Source organism: Manis javanica, chromosome X (genome assembly GCF_040802235.1).
Source record: "Manis javanica isolate MJ-LG chromosome X, MJ_LKY, whole genome shotgun sequence".
NCBI classification, from domain to species: Eukaryota; Metazoa; Chordata; class Mammalia; order Pholidota; family Manidae; genus Manis; species Manis javanica.
This window is the reverse complement of record NC_133174.1, coordinates 24,923,272-24,943,165: the sequence shown is the minus strand read 5'-3', so window position 1 is coordinate 24,943,165 and position 19,894 is coordinate 24,923,272. Positions and strand designations below refer to the sequence as shown.

Sequence of the window (19,894 nt, the reverse complement as noted above, 5' to 3'; positions counted from 1 at the left end):
ATTTTGGTGTCGTATTGCAGATTCCTGTGCATTTTTATTATTAGTACTATATTCTTGTATGAAACACAAAGATCTTTCATTTTTAACTATGTGGAGAGTAAACATGGGCTTATGTTCTCTCTTTTTGTATCGAAACCAACTATTAGGCATTCTAAATTGTCTTTCTTAAAAGCAACTTAATCTTTACTTTAAAAAAATGGTTCCTGTAAAACGGTGTAAAAGGTACAATGTGCAGATGCATCTTATTGATGCTTTATTATTGCTATTTGATAGCATCTTTTTCAATTAAACAAAAAGAGTTGAATCTTAAGAAATCTCATTTAAATTCATGATTCCTTATTGTGTTTTGCCATAATTTTCAATGGTTTTGTTTGACTAGTGGGTCATTAAGGAGCACTCCGAAATTGTTTCTGTCTTTATAATTCATTTGTTTCTTATGCAATTGATATTTCCCAATAATTATAGTTCCTTTTCAGTGAAAAAATATAAATGTATTTCAGGCTGTCCCCCAAATATATTCACCCTATTGTCTGAACCTTACTGTGCTTTCACTTCTCCCTTGATGTGTAGTTAAGGAGTGTCATCTTATTGTGAAATTCCTCCCAGGTTTTTAGAATAGTAGGAACTGAATTATTTCACTTACAACCTCTCACCCCTTGAGTCAGGCAGAACCTTCCTCAGTCCCTCTGTGTGTGATAGAGAATCCATATCTGTTAGAAAATCCATTTTCCCCCCATGGTATTCAATATGATAAACAAAAGAGAGCTCAACTATCGTCAGCTGTCTTCCTTCATGAGCATTTATTAAGATTGTCCCTCACCTATGAAATTCAGTAAAGACAAGATAAAATAAGAGTAAATATAACATATTATGATCGTTACATAGAGAATGCAGGCAATATAGAGAATCTGCAAAAATATGCCTTGTCCTTCCTCTAAGTAAATACTTTAAATAAACACAGATCAAACTTTTGCAGGGACAGTGACCTGTTTTCCAGAGATCACACATATTTTCACTGTACTGTTTTGTGGAAGTTGGCTGTTTTCCTCCCTCTCTTTCCCTCTGCATGTGCTGGCTCGCTCTCTTCCTCTCTCTCTCTCTCTCTCTCCCTCTCTCTCAATTTGCATTAACTAACTTCAAGCCCTGTCTCTTGCTCACGGAATGTAGCATTTAAAGGCTGAAATGAATGACATACGCCCAAAGGTGGACTCCACGCGTGACCAAGCAGCGAACCTGATGGCAAACCGCGGCGACCACTGCAGGAAAGTAGTAGAGCCCAAAATCTCAGAGCTCAACCGTCGATTTGCAGCCATTTCTCACAGAATTAAGACTGGAAAGGTAGGAAGATCTGCTCCAAGGTGGAAACTAGTGGTAAATGATGTCTTGCGAAGGTTGTGCAGTACTCTCAGGGGGGCAAGCAACCCCCGCAGCAAAGTTTTCAAAAGGAAAATGAAGGCCAGAATGTATTTAAGGAGATTATACCACTGAATCTCATGGGAGATAAATCTCGCTCCCTTTCCTCCCCTGCCTCCCCTCTCTTTCTCTGTCTCTTGCTCTCTGTCTCCTTCTCTCTGTCATTTTTTTTTTTTTTTTTGCCCATGTTGCAGCTTTTCTAGAACTGCATTCTGCACTGGTTTACATATGTACTTTCAGGGGTAACCTACAGCAAAGTAGCAAACAACATGCTGCAGGCCTTCCACAACAAAAAGCACGAAAGACCTCCATCTAAAGAAGCACTACTGCCATAGTTTGCCAGATATAAGATTGCTTGTATGTAATATGAATCACATATCCAGAATGAGGCCTTGTACACCTCTTGCATGATCTAGGGTGTCTGTACCTCTTTATTAGTGTGCACATGTGTGTATATGAGTATATTTAATTTGCTCTTGCTAGTTGCCGAATCTTACTGTGACAGAATCCATTAGGCAATAAGGATATGCTCAAGCCATGAAAACAGCTGCAAACATATATATCCTATTTTTTGTGATTTTATATATGTCTATTTATATTTATCCTATTTAATGAAGAACCAGGGGTTATAGAACTTTTGCATGCTAACTCTTCATATTTGTGTAACATGTAATGAAGACAAAATCTTATCTAATAAGTAGTTGCAAAAATATATAATTGTAGTATTGTAGAATTCCAACTCTTTGGAGGTGTGTCAAAATGCAATGAATTACCCCCAAAATTTATACTATGTAGTTTGACATATTTGTCAATATATGATATGCTTTCAAATACAGAAATGTGTGTAAAGATATATATGTATTCACATATACAGATAATTACTAGAAATAATCTTAGATAAGAGATACATAATTGAAATATTTGTGAGAAAAAATGAAGTAATGTGTCAGGTAAGTATTGATTGATTCCTGGAAAAATAGAATACATTTGAAAAATTATTTTGATAAATATGGACACTCAATAATAGCATGATTTACAACTGTAACTTAGTTATACTTTCTAAGGCACTATAATATATCACTGTTATATAGTACATATTTAAAGGAGTTTCTAAAATATATGGAAATGTCATATGAATTTGAAATACTTTATGCACATGAAGCAGTTACTTGTCAAAACTCACCTTCCCAAAGCAAAAAGGTATTATTAGTTCACTTTAATTCACTGCTGCTTCTTTGTAATATCTAAGTTAGCTAGTTAGTTATGCTCATTTATACTCAGTTATTTTCAGTAGGCCATTCTCACCCCAAAAAAATATCTAACAGGCTCTGAAATTTTATTTTCAGAGCATAGCTGTTTTTTTAATAAGAATTTGCTGTGCTGTTTAAAAAGACAATTGTTTCTACTTGTGAATATATCATTAGAGTATGTAATATTAAAATAACCAAAGGTTCTTTTGATCATCTAAAAAACAATCCTAACATTTCATTACTAAGTACTATTATAAGTATTATTAAGTACTGAGTACTATTCTTGCCATGATGCTTGCACACACACACACACTTTTTAATAAATCACTAAGGTACAGAATATTTAAGAGAAAACAAGGTATTTTCTTGATTCAACAGTAGGTTGAAGCAAATTATGCCACAAAATCATGACTAGTAGCTATTGAAAAATGAGTATAATTCATCTTGTATTACTGAAGTTGGCCCACTTAACATGACTGAGAGAGGTCTGTGAATTTCCATTCTGTATTCTATATGAATTTGTCAGTATGCTGCCAGACATCGTGCATCAGGTCAGCTGCTTGCTGCACTTCTTTAGTTTTCCTTCCTAAAGAAAGGCATAAGAGATTTTAAATCTATATTTTCAATTGTATATTAGTTGACTAGACAATCACATCTTTTACTTTTAAAAACATTTATTTTTTTCTAAATTAATGAAGATGACTGAATGCCATAGGGACTCCGTTTGGGGACTTTGAAGAGATAGTCATGCTGTATTTTCATAATGAAACAACAGGAGATAAAGCATATCTCACATTTTGGTTATTTTTCATTGCATCAACTGATATTGAGTATCCATGATGCTAGTGAGCATGGAAATAAACAAGGAGGTAAAAGACACTTGCTTAAAAAAATGCTTATTGCAACCATATGATATACTTAACACTACTATGTCTTCATGAAGATGTTAAATAAACAATGAGGTAGTCTTATCAATCACATCATGTAAGAGTTAAAACAGTGGACATAGAAGACTAACTTCAAGGCCCAACTGTGTCAGCATTAGGCAGAATATGTTATTTCTCTGCAATTCCATTTCATTGTAAGATAAGGGAGTGAACTGCATTAGTAGTTTTTAAAAGGGAAACTATCCTGTCTCCCCCTCACCCCAAGGGAGTTGTTATTTAGAACAGAATGTATAATGTAGATAACAGTAGAGTTACTGGATGAGGGGGGGGATTTCTGCCCTTTTATCATTCTCCTCCCTGTGATGGAGTTCAAGAGGTACAAGTTATGTCCATAAAACATGGGGTAAAATTTGTGTTTAATTAATTAAAATTAGGCCTAAAGTTAGATTAATCCTTTATAATTCTAAAATTTGACAGTCCAATGATCTTTTGTTAATGTAATAAGAAATTTTAAATTTAAAACAATGACTTGTATGTGTGTTTATTTATGGAATAGGGTAATTCTGAGAGTGCTGGAATTCTCAGGGGTGGCCTTTGATATCAAAGTCAAGTTCCTATTATAGTGGGCTTATGCAAGGTAAGATTGAGTTGGAATGTGACCTTCTTATGGTTGAGTTTATGGGTAAGTTTCACTTAGGAGAATAATCTGGGAGAAAATCTACAATGATAAAATAAAAGTACATTGGAGTGAATATGGGTAGAACATAGACTCAGTAAAAGAACTAATTTCAAGACACTTTTAAAGGTCAAATAGAAAGGGCAATTGAGTAGAGTAAAAATTTTCCCAAAAAACTCACTGACAACATCTGGATTCACTATGTGCTAAGAATATAAAAGGTGTCTCCTATAAGGACCGTCCATGACAAGAAATTCCAAAATCCAGAAAGCAATGAGCATTGGGGTCCTTAGTTTAGATTGGCTGAGAACTTGTCCATCAGATGCCGCTCTGTGCAGTGGCAGTTTTAACTATCTGTGAGGAGCAGAGAGGAAAAAGGTCTTCAAGCCATGAAACTTGCTTTGAGTTTGGTTTTGGATATGACCCTTTACCTCTCAGAGCTTCATTTCCATCTAGAGAAATAATAAGTGATATCTGTCTTATCTTAACCTCAAGATTGTGATGAGGATCAAATGATCTAAGATGTATAAAAGTGTACATTTAAAAAATCTATGAATTATTACAAAGATTAAATGGTAAAAAATCATTGATAGTAATGATCATTTCCATCATTGTATATATATATAAAAGACTTGAATGCTGAACTTTTGAGAGTTGAGACAAAAATTGATGGGAAAAAGAAATGGAAGAACAGGTGATTTATCTTTCTGGCTTTGCTGGAATGGGCTGAGACCAAGAAGACATGTCTTTGCAATTTCCATTGCAAGGACCAGCCTTACAGATTGTCAAGTGGACCAGTTTAAGAAGTACTAGGAAATTCTGCTTGCTCCACTTCAGACCTTAAAATGCATAAAATGATGCCTCTTCCCATTTCATTTAGGTTAATCAGTAGTGTCTGATGGTTTTTAAAAGCTTAATTTCTCCTAATCTGTGAGAAATCAGTTTAAGAAATGACATTTTTAATGGAGAGGGTCAGAATTCTAAAAAATGATTCAGCTTTAATTTCAGAACCCTGGGTAAAATCAATGGAAACAATGAGAAAGAAGCTATGTCTCAATTATTTTTGCTTTAGGTCTTCTAAGCATGGTCGTATAGCATGGTGGTGTATGTGGAGGAGGGGGGGATTTATTGTAAGGAAAAGAAGGTGATAGGAGGTAGAAGCATAATAAGGGAAATGGGAAGGCAAGAATAAACTGACTGCTTAGTTCTGCTGCTTATTGCAGCTCACCCCTCTCCATCTTCTGAGAAGCCAAGTTAGAGAGGGGAGTCCACAATTTGAGAGAAATGATATTTGAGGTGGCTCTTAATTAATGAAAGAAAGGGTGGGGGAAGGGAGTAATCTGAATGGACTCTTACCAACCGTGTACCCTTTCAGGTCACAATGGATGGTACTGTGGTGCCTGTATTACTAGGTAATATGTGATGGGTTCAAGGAGCTTACTGTTCAATGCTGGATCAAGATAAAATTGTGGATGCTGGGCTGGGAAGGCATGTATGCTGAGAATTTAGCATCCTCTTTAGCAAGAGAGAAGAAGTAACAATTCAGGATAAATCTGTGAAAAGTTCAAGAGTGTACAGTGTGCTCAATGGAGAGTAAGTTCAGTTTGCTACCAGAATATAGAGCATTTAGTATGAAGCTTAGTTACAGATGATAAGACTGAAAAGGGTGATTAAACAGAGTGTGGAGAGGTCATGACAAGCAGACTAATAATAGTTCATGCTTAATTCAGTAGGCAATGAGTTGTTGATGGGATTTTTTTTTCTATGCACTGTTGAAAGATTAGTCCAATACTGCTTGTGAAGAAAATTCAACTGAATAATGATAGAGAAACCAACTTGGCAGCATTGCAAAACTCCTGATGAGAAACACTGAGTACTTCAAATAAAGGAGTATCTATGGGAGTGGGAAAGAAGTGAGTCTAAAGCAGTGACTTTCAAACCTTCTTGTTCTTGGACAAATTGTTAAAATACATCTACCCCCAACCCCGACCCTCTGGGAGATTATGATTCAGTAGGCCTTGTGCAGAGCCTTATAATTTGCATTTCTAACAAGTTTCCAGGTGATATTGATATTAATGATCTGGGCAACACATTTTGAGAACTGCTGGTCTAGAGACATTTAGAACAAGCCAAGAGTTAAATTATTACATATGAGGGCCAAGAAGATGAACTGAAAAATGATGGGATTTAAGTCTAATTGAAGTATGAAAGTCTGCATATGAATTTCAAGGATAAATTATGCATCAAGACATATTTGTCATGTTGTAGTGCTTAGTTTCCAAAGAATGTTGACTAAACAGATTTCATGTAGCTGTGTCCTGTTAATATAGGCAATTACTTTGATAAAAATTACTCTGAAACTTTTATGTATAATTTGCTTAGTTAGACTATGTTCTCTTCTAGAGATTTAGAAATATTTCTCTTTTCTGTGGAGCTGAAATGTTAAATTGTTGGACCTGAATTTGCACTAAACAAAAGAAAGGTGAACTTGCTTTCTGTGTCTTCAATTATTTAAGATTTATGTGCCATTGGATATTATATACCATATGTTCTTTAATTTCCATATGGTTCTGAAAATTGCTTTAAAAGTTCATGTAACAGTTCATATGTATATATGTATATATAGATATACACATATGTGTGTATATGTATATTATGTATGGATGTATTGTAGTTATAACATGAGATTTGGAAAATTTGGCATCATATGTATGTATTCTTAATTTGAGGGCTGTAATAACTATAAAGTATCAAGTTTTTGACCTCCAGTTAGTGTTAGCACATGCAAAAGTAATTATTCCTTGGATCAGAGGCTTTCAAATATGTATATGTGGAGCTATGAAAAAGCCAGTGAATTTCCCATTTAGTGTAGAATATATCAGGAAAAAACCCCACAAGGTTGGATCCAATCTATCTTAAATAGTGGTTTTATATGTGAAAAGCAATATATAGTAATACATTATAGTATTCAAAATTAAAGTTCATAGTAATGTGAACTTTAATGACAGTTCAGCAGACATTTTGGCTCCCTTAAACATCAGTGAGAAATAAATAATGCATCTTATAAATGTGACCTAGAATGTCAAAATAAGATTTATTGTTTTTAGAAATTGTAATTAAAATCTAATTTTCAGTTATCAGCTTTATCAATACAAATACATTGATCCTTTCTCCTTTGTAGTCTATTTCTAATTTAACATCGCTGACTAAAGTGAATATAGTCTGCTAATTGGTACAGTTATATTCTTATGTAAATAAATTTTTCATTAAAATGTTCTACAAAGATATAACAAAAAGCACTGTTGAAAACTTAGGTAAAAATCTGCAGGTATTGTACAACTTGTAAAGTATTAAATATGTAATAATCACAGTTAAAATACTCAAATTAGAGTAACAGATTAATACCCAAACTATGTAATATGACACCTGCTATTTTTATTTTAGAAATAATAAGAAATGAACCTAACAGCAGAATTTTTATATTAACATATTTTTAACATGTGCAATTTGGTATCCCCATAACAAGATTAGTTCTGTTGAAACTTTTGATAACCAATCCCCTTTGTAATCATTTAAAGAGTTTTCAAAGTAGATGTTAATTGAGTTTAGTGAACAGTGTCATTTGCTAGAACTAACAGGTCTTATTAGCATGACAGTTAAAATGATTAAAGTTACATGGTAATTCCTGATTGTGATCCTTATAAAGGACACTTATTCCTGTGATCATTCAACATATACAGAAGTAATCATTCCTTGAACCAGGTACTTTCAGATATTCATAGTGGCCTCGGAGAGCCAATGAGTTGCCTGGATTCTCACATTTAGATAACCTGGGTAGAAATGTGAGATTCCTTTGTTTTGTCCACTCTAACATGCTTACTTTCAACAGACTATTACCTCTCCTTGTTAAGACATCAGATATTCCTTATTGGCCTATTATCTGTTAATATAAACATATCTAATTTCATTTAAAACACAATAATTTCAGTACTTTACATTAAAAACAAAAAGAATTGAACAAAACCCAGAAATGAGAGAGGAATGGAGAAGGGAAGGAAGAAAGGAAAAAAAAGAAAAAATACACAGTTGTCCAAAGGGTTACATTTTTGCTTCTAATTTTTCTTTCTCACCCATATATTTTAAAATTAAATCCTGTCTTCTCCTTTTCAATTGCTACTACTAAACTCATGTAATCAGGATGTAGAGAAGTATTTCAACTTATATTTAAGAAAAAAGGAGACAGTGGAATGATTCTTGAACCACCAGTAAACCAATCTGTGTATTTTGTATCCAACTATAAAAAGTATGACCATGGTATTAACCTCATCAATTCAAAACCAATAGGGATATACTGGGTAATGTCCTTTAATTAGCCTCACAAATTTGGGAAGTTGCCATATTTTCACATTTTCATCATCAAATAATCAAAGATAACTAATAACCTTACCTAATATCAAAAGAATGCAGCCAGTGAAATGTCACTATTCCAAGTCAATTTGTTTTATTTTTAAAATATTATTTTATTTCTTGGAGTTTGCTTTTATGAATTATAATTAGTAATGAATAAATCTATAACGGATGTTATGTGATTATCTTCTTCCAGATAGATCTTTTCAGTACTCTTATTTCTATTTGCTTTCTTTCCTCTACAGATATTTTGATTTGAAATAACTTCATATCAGTAGTATGCCTTTTCTGTATTGTAGGATGTTACTGGTCCTTGAAACTTTATTCACTTTGGTTTCCATGAATTATTCTTACTTCATTTTTTCTATACCAATATTGTATTTATAAATAAAATTTCAAAGCTGCAGAATGGAAAGAGGAGACCGATTGATTTGAAGCAATTTTAAACTAATCTGTAGCACTTGGATTATTTATTTTCAATTCAGATTTTAGTGTGATTTGAATGTAGTGGCCATTTATCAAGATGATTGAGATTACATAGTCCATATGAACAAATGTTTACTTTGTTGTCAGTATAAACACAGTCATTATTATATTAGTGTATCTATGTACGTGGGAAGTAATATTTAACCAAAAGAAAGCTTACATTTTAACAATGATAAAGTGTATCTGAATAATTTTGGATGCTTACAGTTTACAATGAGATTAATCAATTTGTAACTGATTTTGCTTTTTCAGTCTGTTATTGTTTGTTAACTGTTATATAAGTCACCTTTAATGCTAAAACTTTAACAAAGCCTTAAATTTCGTTAAGCCTAAATCATACAGCAAAGCACAATTAATAGCTGTTAAGTAATCTGAAACATTAAAAAAATCAAGGAAAACAAAGTGTTGTCTTTCTCAGTTTCTCTGTCTCTTCTTTTGTGTCCATTTATCTATCTGTTTGGTTATTAAACTTCCCTATGTTTTATTTTATTTGTATTTTGTATGACTACACAATCATGCTAAAGCTCTTAAGATGAAAAGGTAAGTAAAACATCAAATTGTGCAAAACCTACTTTACCTGGTTTATACTTTATCCTACACTATTATAAATTTTGTTTATTTTCTGTGTATTCTAATACCTATCCTGTGTGCACTGTTTAACATTGTGTGGCTTAATTGTGATTCTAGTTCTTCTGTGGCCATATATTTTCTCTAAATAGAAGTAATTTATTCAATAATTAAGATTTATCCACCACTGCTTTCAATTTCTTTAAATAATTTATCATAATTCTGAATCAAAAAGCCAGGCATATACTTTATATGTTTTAAACTTTGGTGGGTCAATAGTGAGCTATAAAATTATGGATACTTGCTTATGCATTTCTTTCATAAAGTTTTATAATTTCAAATTGCAAAGGCAATGAGGACCAATAAATGATATGTAAAACTTTAATGGGTCAGAAAAATACCTTCCATATAGAATTGTCCTTAGTGGTGAACCAGTGAACTATTAAGGAAGTAATTCAACTTTTCTAGCTCCTTGTATCTGAACAAAGAGGATTGATCACATGAATATCAAATGGCTGATGTGATCCTGCCAATGGTACTAGTATAGGAGCCAAAATAATGGTGTTGAGGAGTTAAGATTATTTTAGTTATAAAATTGGTCACCAGTTAATTTGATTAATATGTTGGATGTTCTACAACTAGTCATTGATATATTGAGTGTCTTTTCTGTATACAAAAAAGGAGTTGTATTTGCTGTAGATAATACAGAGTACTATAAAGTACATTCCAACTTCAAAGATTAAAAATGTGGTGAGAACAAAGCATAGACCCTTGAACGTCAAATCATATTATCCTGAAATACGTAAGAGATAACTGCAACACAACCTAGGTTTACACACACATTTGGCATATAACATGTGGAACCCATTCTCATAATTTTTCCTATCCCAAGGGGCTTCCTGAAAAGGCTTCTCAGAAAACATATCTGAAGGCAAGTGAATGAGATGGACATTATAAAAATCATCTAAATACACTTAAATTTACTAAATAACACATCAGCATTTTGACTATTACTAGTAAAACATTACTCACGTGACATGTTTCAAACCAAGAATCTTATTGATTCATTTCAACATCATGGTTATAACAGTTATTTTTTATCTGTACTGTCCAAACCACATATGGTTATTGAGCATCTGAAATATGTCTACTCCAAATTAAGACGTGCTGTAAGTTGTAAAATACACAGTGGGTTTTGAAGTCTTAATATGAAAAAGTGAATGTGATTATTTATTAATAATTTTATATTTATTAGAGGTGTGGTAATATTTTGGACATGTTGGGTAAATATTATCATTCCATCTGTTTCTTTTTGGCAACTAGAACATTCAAAATTGCATACATACATGCCTTGCATTGTATTTCTATTTATCTGCATTGCTCCAGGTAAAAAAAGCCCTTTGAATTCAAAAGAGAGAACTTAGTGTAAGTTGATAAGATTTTAGAGTAGTATTCATGTGAAAAGTGTATTTCTAGCAAGTATCCTCATACATCATCATTCTGCCCTGCCTCTGCTTTTGTATACTTGAAGCTGTGAGAAACTCACTACTTTAAAATAGGTGCTTTTAAAAAGTAAAGAAAAAATCGCAACACTGATCAGGTGTTTCTGTATTAAACTAAAATTTAAGCTCCAAGTAAATTCTATCTGTTGATTCTGGTTATTCACTTAGAACCACATAGACTAATTCAAATCCCTAATTTGCATAATGGCTTTTTTAACAAATGCATAGTAGTCTATGATCAGGAAATCTTGATCCTTCACATACTACAAATGAAATCTAAGTTCACATTATGTTGCTTCAATTATTATTAATTTTGTAGTAGTGTTTCCAAAAATCTATTCATATCTGCTTATATTATTTTTGTACCTGGTGGTAACATGTTATTGCTAGCATTTGGCCAACAATTAATATACATGCACACATGATACGCTGGCCAGTCAGGTGTTTGGCAATTTTACATTATAGAAATTATGTTGTTTAAAAGTCCAGATTACTCAAGAGCTCCTCAAAATGCTTATTCTGCTACCCCATGAGTTACTCATTCATTCACTTAGTTTTATGGAAATATTAATTTTAAGTGCTTACTCTGTACCATGGTTGACTTTAAGGTTGAACCAGAAAGGCACATTCCTCATCTTCATGAGGTATTCACGGAACTGACCTTCTCATTGTGTGTTTTTTTGCATGCTTTTGTGTCTCCAAGTAATTCCTGATGAAAATACACATGGGGCAGAACAAATGTAAAAGCCTTTGGCATCCTCCTTGAAACTACCCTCTACAGTGATGCAGATTAATTACCGAGTTTTGTTCAGAATGATACAACTTCACCCAATTAGAGTCTTAATTTCTCCATGGTCACTGTTAGAATTTCATGATTTTGTCAAGTACCTTGGTAAAATAAAAATGTTATGTCAACAAGTATTTATTTTAGCCTTCATATAGCATGTGTCTTCAAAAGAAGGTCTTGAATGGAGCCATTGGATGGTACAGCTTTGAGAGGAAACCCTAAGAGCCAGTATCTTGAGCATTTGTTGTATGTCAGATGGATGCATAGGATTTTGAGAAAAAGTACTAATAACTGATATTTATTGAGCATTTGTTATATATTGGGCAACATTGTAACACATTTGATCCTGATAACAGCCCTGTGAAGTAGATAAATTTCTTATCCTTATGTTACAATTAAGGAAACTGAGGCTCAAAGAGGCCACAAAACTTGTTCAAGCTCCCTTGGCTAGTAAATGGTAGAGCCCAGATTCAGTCTACGCATTCTCTTTCAGGAGCTTAGGCTCTTTACCAGAAAATTAAAATCATTTTAAGGGCCTTGAGGTAGGGATACCAGGAGTTCACCAATAGAGCTGTAAGAAAGGTTGATATTAGGAGCACTTAAATAAGGCAAGAAAAGTCCTTAGGGCAAGATTTGAGGAAGCCTTGATTGTCTTGCTGGAATTTGGATTTTCTTCTACTTGTATTTTTGACTGGAGAAAAAGTATAATGAAAGCCATGTTTTTGCAATATACTGACCAGATCACAGTGCACAGGATTGAATTGTGAGGTGGGAACAAGTTTATGCCCCTGTAAGGTCATTGCCTTAGCTCCTGTGTGAGGACTAGGGGAGATGGTATCTTTGGAAGCAGAAAGCCAGTGAATCATAGTGAATGAATCGACAATGATTTGTTATTTGTTGGACATTAGAGTGAAGCGTACAAAAATAAAATGACTCATGATTTAGGCCTAGATGACTGAGAATAATGGCCTTCTATTTACAGAACTAGGGAGATTGGTGTTTCAAGCAGTTTGGGGGAAAGATCATAAGCTCATTTTTAGACATATTGAACTTCAAGTAAGAAATTCGCTGGCTATTAGAGCATCTAGACTGGAATTCCAAGGTGAGGTTACATCTAAAAATATGAATAATTGGGAGATACTATGAAAGTTTTAGTTACGTTTTAGAAGCTAATACAATTAATTAGGGAAAGGGTATTGAGAAAGAAGTATGAAAACCTGAGTTCTCAGCCTTTGAAACTACCATATTTGTTAATGTGGAGAGAAGATGAGCTAGAGAGGAAGCAGGTTATAGGAGTTTAAAATATGCCTGCAAACGGACTCATGTTATTTTGACATCCAAACACTCAATAAAACTTAATATAAATCTTATTTATTATCATATATTCACAAAATCATGTGGAACCATGCAGTGGTTATTAATAAATATTAACAAATGTGAAAATAAGAAAATACCATCAAATTAATAGTGTAGTTATTCTAAGGACTATTCTTTTATAATATTTGGGCAATATATAATTTTAAAGTATAGAAATATGTTTATAATGTAGAGATTGAAACATCCGTTAACCATATTTACAATGCTACTATTCTGTACTGGTTCAATAGCCTATTATGATATTTCATATTGCAAATGTTCATTAGGATCTAAAACCTAGTTCTGAAAATAAGTCACTTTAAAAAAAGAGCCCATAAATGCTTTCTGGCAGGTGTAGACATATCTCAAAGATAAATGTTTATTCATGTTACATGTAAGAATCATATTCTCACGACTAGCATTTGATTATTCACTTCTTCATTAGTAACTAAATACCTTTAAATATTTGTTTTTTTCCTTGAACACTTATCCTTATTGTCCTCTAGGAGATGCCGTCTAATAAAGAATGAGTAAGACTATGACTGGGAATGTGATGGGGAACAGTAGGTGGGGGCCAAACTTGATTAATGCAGTCAGCCTGGCATAAGACACTGGGGGTTGCTCCTGGATTGGTTTTACAAATGGAAAATGTTTAGCTCTGTAAGAAAATAAGATTTCTCTACATCATGTATAAGTTTTCAAGAGCTGTAAGGTATAAAATATTTGCTAGTGTTTTAATACAAAAAAGTGAATACATAAAAATCAAAAGAATAAATATTAACTGTTTGAACTTTAATAATCTTGTCTCCTTGAATATATATTTGATTTTCAATATATTTTCATTTATCACTCCTCTTCAAGTGGTTGCAAGGGATTTAAAGTTTTTTGAGACTATGGTCATTCTGAATTTCAAAATCAAAGAAACTCTGATATTTGTAAGGTCAGAAAACATATTTAGATTTTTTTATGTGAAATATTCTGGGTTCGTTCATTTGAATTTTCTTGTGCTATCAAAGAAATCATTCCTAAGGCAAGCTAGTGGCATTGTCTGTCTTACGAGAGTAGGCCTGTCAATTTTTTCCATGCTAAAAATGTCACTGAAAATGTCTGAGGAGATTGCCATGTGTTTTTTCTGAGGATAAGGAGATAATTCTGAATTTCCACCTGAGGTTACGGTTACTTGATGAATGAGGCAATTTCTGATAAGACGTATTTGCCCCAATGGTATTTATATTAGAATATTTACAATAAGATCAAATTCAACTTTAGAATATCAACAATTAGCCTAGTCAAATATATGGAAATTGACTTTTGTTGATAAAGCAGAACGATGAATTGCATTATCTTGCATGCATGTTCGGCTCTGATGATGTTAAATGTTTGTCTTTATTTGCATCCTCAGGTACTTTCCCAGTTGTGCTTCAACACTTTCATAAAATATGATATGGAAACATAGTGCATGTTATTAGTTTAGCAACAGGAGGTTGAACAAATGTATTTTTTTTGTTTTATGTTTCTAATAAAAAGTAATTTTGATTTAAATTAGCACTATCTTTTTTTTTAGGCCTCCATTCCTTTGAAGGAATTGGAGCAGTTTAACTCAGATATACAAAAAATGCTTGAACCACTGGAGGCTGAAATTCAGCAGGGGGTGAATCTGAAAGAGGAAGACTTCAATAAAGATATGGTAAATTGGTTGTGATAAAAGTGTGAATGAACTAGGAGTGAAAATGAATAAATATTTGGAAAGAAATTAGGTAACTCAAGTCTCCAACAAAATTCTCAGGGCATACCTTGCATATTTTATGATTCTAATAATTTATTATAAATGCAAAGTATTGTTAAACTTTTATTATGAATGTCCAATTACTATGGTATGGCTGTATAAGAGCATTTAAAAATTCTAATATAACTAGCTCCGCAATTTTGCTTTGATCTGTGCTATTTTCAAACTCAGAACAAAATGTAATGGGAGAAAAAGTCAAATCAGAATGTAAACTAGAAATTAAATAAATTCCACCATCATAAATGGCTGATATTTTATTTTAGTCAAGTTTTTGGTAATAAAGTGTTTATTTCAGAGAAGGGGCAATTACAATATAAACATTGTTTATTAAAGCTTACCAAAAAGTGGGTTTACCAAAAAGTTGATTTAATAGTACAGTATATGTCTAAAATATGTATAAATTCATGCTGCTTATTTCACTGTAGTAAAAAATGTACCATGTGAGCTCTTCCCAAACTCATTCTCTTTCAACCCTGATTAATTTCAAAATGTCATTTTACATTTCTCTCTGGCTTGAATATTTCTGCATCACATCCCTGTCCACTGACTTCTTTAACTCCTTCCACCTCCTTTTCACAATTTCCTTTCCTTCTTCCACAGCCATCACCTATATGGCATTCTTTACTGTTACATAATCATGCTAGAGACTTCTCAGTCATGTATCAATGCAAGAGAATGCTTGAAAATTAAATCAAAAGGCAATATATGAATTTTAGATAATAGGCATATGAAGCAATAGGAAAACTGTATCCACCCATCTTGGTTCTCACTGCTGTCAATCCTGACTTCCTGGCATTGCCTGAATCAGTACTCCCTGTGAATGGGGGTTTGGTGGCCTTGCCAACTCAGCTCATGGAAAGAAAGACAAGAAGAGGCTTTCCAAGATGCTGAGTTACAACTACCTCTCCTTCATGTCAAAGAAGAAACCACTGGGCCCTGAGGTGACAAAGTACTGCTTACCTCTTGGGCTGATCACCAACTCTGCCCTATAGCCTATACCTGGTGTGAGGAAAGAAGTGGAGTTTTTTCGTTTATTTTTCTTTCCTTAGCCCTAAGAAATGTTGCAGACCTTTAAAAGACATTAAAATAAGTAAGGTCTTCCATAGATTGTAAACCTGTATGTCTATGTTATATTATTTCTTTAGTCATCAACAAAGCTCAGATAAAAATCCCATTTCCTCTAAAACAGGAAAGAAGTTCCTCAGCTGTGTTTAAAATTTTGAAGTATGCATTACAGATTTAGATATATAACACTGAATACCATGAATAATTGTACACACAAACACATGTGACTTTTAAAAAATTGTCTTATATTTGTATTCTTTAGCTTATTTGAGTACCTTGGGTACAATTACAAGGTAAATCTCCTTGATAGGAAGTGACTGGCACTTACTAATTGCTTTTCAAATTACATAAAATATATTTCTTCTGGAGTCTAAAAAACAAAATGCATATTGAAGTCATTGAAAGCAATTTTTCTAATCCATATTTTAATACTTATTTGATTGTATTTGTTTAACAGTAACATGTACATATGATATAGTTTATTAAATTATTTATTTGCAACACTGGGCAGCAATTTGACACATCACTTTTTACTAATGCCCTAATACTTGTCCTAAATTTGGCCAGTAAGATTATTTAAAGCAGAGATTGTTAGATAGAAATTGGTGTACATTTATAAAACAAGATATTTCAGTGTGTTAAAACTTTGAGATTTGTTTCCATCTCATACTCATATATCCATATCCATATCTGGATTAGTTAATATTACATAAAGCCAAGTTTAATTAAAAATCAAAACCTAAAGAATGCTTTCACGGCAATTTAGGACTTGTTTGAAATGAAGTACCTTACTCCCCAATCTTCCTACTTAAATGCCCCTAATCAAAGGTGTCCTTTTAAACTAGCCAGGAGTAAACTTACATCTTTTAAAACTCAAGTACAACATATAGAAGAAAAACTATAACAACATTCCATGAAAATTTTACATTAGATTTTTTGTGTGTGTTTAAATAACGTTTTGTTATCTCTGTTAACGATGTACAGCTTTTTAAAAACCAAAATGAAGACTGTACTTGTTGTTTTTAATCAGAGTGAAGACAATGAGGGTACTGTAAAAGAATTGTTGCAAAGAGGAGACAACTTACAACAAAGAATCACAGATGAGAGAAAGCGAGAGGAAATAAAGATAAAACAGCAGCTGTTACAGACAAAACATAATGCTCTCAAGGTATTAGAGCTAAAATTATAATATACCTGTGGGTTTTTTTCATATGTAGGGTAAAATATATTTTGCATAAATAAAATCTGCTTAAGAATCTTAGTCACCTGAAATACATTTTTTTCCTGTTCAATGTGTGTGCTTTTATTTACCATTTTTGAGTGGTGTCTTTGTTTCTGAAAGATGTGTTGTTTAAAAATTTGGGGTTTTTCTGCCTAGACAAAATTTTTTAAGTAGTAATCAAAAGATATTAAAATGCATAATTCATAGTGTTTACACATTTAATTTTTATTATAGTTCATTTTTATAAGTTATTTTTACAGTTGTCTTGAAAAACCTGCTTAACTGTTAGAATAACCAATCTCCATTTTTTAGGCTTTCTGTTTCCTGCATTTTACTGATTTTTATTTAGGCCCAATTTTTTTGTAAACTATTATTTGTTTAATAAGGCCTGAAATTCTACTGAATTTTTTCAATTAACTTCATTTTGCCCTCAAGAGAGTCACTCTTTGCAACTAACTAAGCATCTACAAGTCTAATTTCATTTCTACAGGAATCTTCAAAAATATCTTAGTGTCCTTGAAGAAGAACTGGTACTCTCATATTAATCAGTAATAGTGTATAGCTTCAAGTACCTGTGTAACTCATCTGAATTTGTGCAGGAAGGACAGAATAGAGATGCTTTTCTTACAATAATATCTAGGAAGTTCTTGAATTGAGACTTGTCATGTGAAGAGTTTTGTGAAATAACCTTTAGTTTTTTTTAAATGTGCTTTTCAGTATTCACTATTTGCATGCATGGCTGATTTTCTAATATTGTTATTTGCCAAGCCTTTCACTGCAAATCAGTCTTTTAGAGGTAGGTATCTATATGGGTGGATCCACCTAGTAGGTGGATGGAGTCTGCTTTCTATATGCAAATAAGAGTATAAAACGTTATCCATATAGTCAGACAACCAAATAAACACTGCTGAGAATGTAATTACCCAATATTGTGCCTGCAAGGAATCCACAAGGAGAGTCTAATTAGCCAGCAGGTGCTATGAAGGTAACTGCTGATAAATATAGTAAATAGAAAAGGCCTCTTCCTCAGGGGAGTGCAAGAGCAAGCCATAATGTGCTCAGAAAAATCAGAAAGCTGTGTAATTCACGTGCTTCCAACTGTGACCAAGCTTTCAGAAGCATCTATACTGGTCATATGATGTTAAGGGTCCTACTGAACAGCAGTGTTTAATGGTTATCTGGCATACCTGTAAAGAAATCTATATAACGCCTCTAAATATCTTTACACATTACACATCACCTTGTGCTTAGAAAATAAAAGGAGTTTCCGATTTTGTGACCACAAGCCCTTTCTCTTGGCAATGATGTGAGTTGTGTCACGAATAAGGCATGGCTCAACTCTGAATCACTTGGCTGTGTCTTGGTACCTTTGAAAAAAGCAGCATTCCATCTGGCTCTTCCCAGGCATTTATTACCTCCACAGGAGGTTAAGAAATTCAACTAAACATATAAACTGCAGTAAATTTTACCTCCTCAAGTTTTAACAAACTGGAGAATGCCATCTAGAACATTCTTGCAAATATATGCCAAAAACAAGTAATGAAAATCTACTCAACTTGACAAACTAATCTACACTCTCAAATTCAGTAACTATGTCAGCCTGCCAAGTATTTCTAATTCTAGTAGTCCTTATGAAATATTTCCAAGAAGGTTGAAACTTTCCAATGTAATGAATAGTACAGCAGTTCTTTGGTATTCATTATTTTATTTTGCTCCAGTTAAGTTTGTACATGAAACCCTAATTGCTACTGCTCTGAAGAAATGAAAGCCATATCCTGAGATATGTTTCCTTGTGTTATGAGAAAATGACATTACAACAAATTATATTGATCAGGGCAGATATCAGATGTACTTATAGGGAATAATATTAATTTTCCCCCTTTATTGATCTATTAAGTGGTCACCCTTATTTATCTCAGATTGGCTAGAATCCATGCACTTCCCTGTTTCTTTTTAAAATATTTCATCATTTTGCATTTGGAACATGATTTCATATAATAAGACAAAGTTGGACATGCAAGCCTCGAAAGAAAAGGCATTTTTATAACATTTAAATCGTCATTTTCATGTACACTCACAGGTATACATTTTTCATACTCATTACTAAGACGACTATATTTCTAATCAGAAAATATTAATGGCCTATAAAACATTTTCATAGGTATTCCTAAACCCACAAACATAGTTGGTCAGCTATTATAAACTTAAGATTTTGTGGATGAACCCAGGAAAAAAGAGACAAATACTAGTACCGATTTTAAAAGTAAAATACAAACTTCACTTTGTGCAAGTATCTAGTTAACTCAATTATATTCATGTACTAAACTATTTCAGATAAACTACATGATAACCTAGTTGACTTATTAAGTGTCAATTAAATATGGCAATAGGTCTAAGCATATGTGAACATGCCAAGAGAAAAAACTTGAAGTGGGTTGTTCAGGTTTCTTAGTTCCATGTACATAGGTCCTGTGACAAATACATAATTTA

The 19,894-nt window shown here is 32.9% G+C and overlaps 1 protein-coding gene across 10 annotated transcripts in view; it reads left to right on the top strand.

Moving 5' to 3' along the window:
• Nucleotides 1–19,894, top strand: part of DMD (dystrophin) — a 2,259,748-nt gene that overhangs the window by 1,021,733 nt on the left and 1,218,121 nt on the right. For 9 of the 10 annotated variants that reach the window (XM_036992000.2, XM_036992004.2, XM_036992003.2 and 6 more), the window contains 3 exons: nucleotides 1,168–1,338; nucleotides 14,896–15,018; nucleotides 17,213–17,350. In XM_036992000.2, the coding sequence (XP_036847895.2) occupies nucleotides 1,168–1,338; nucleotides 14,896–15,018; nucleotides 17,213–17,350 (432 nt within the window). The remainder of the gene's footprint in view (nucleotides 1–1,167; nucleotides 1,339–14,895; nucleotides 15,019–17,212; nucleotides 17,351–19,894) is intronic. The other variant, XM_036992005.2, reaches the window with a different exon arrangement.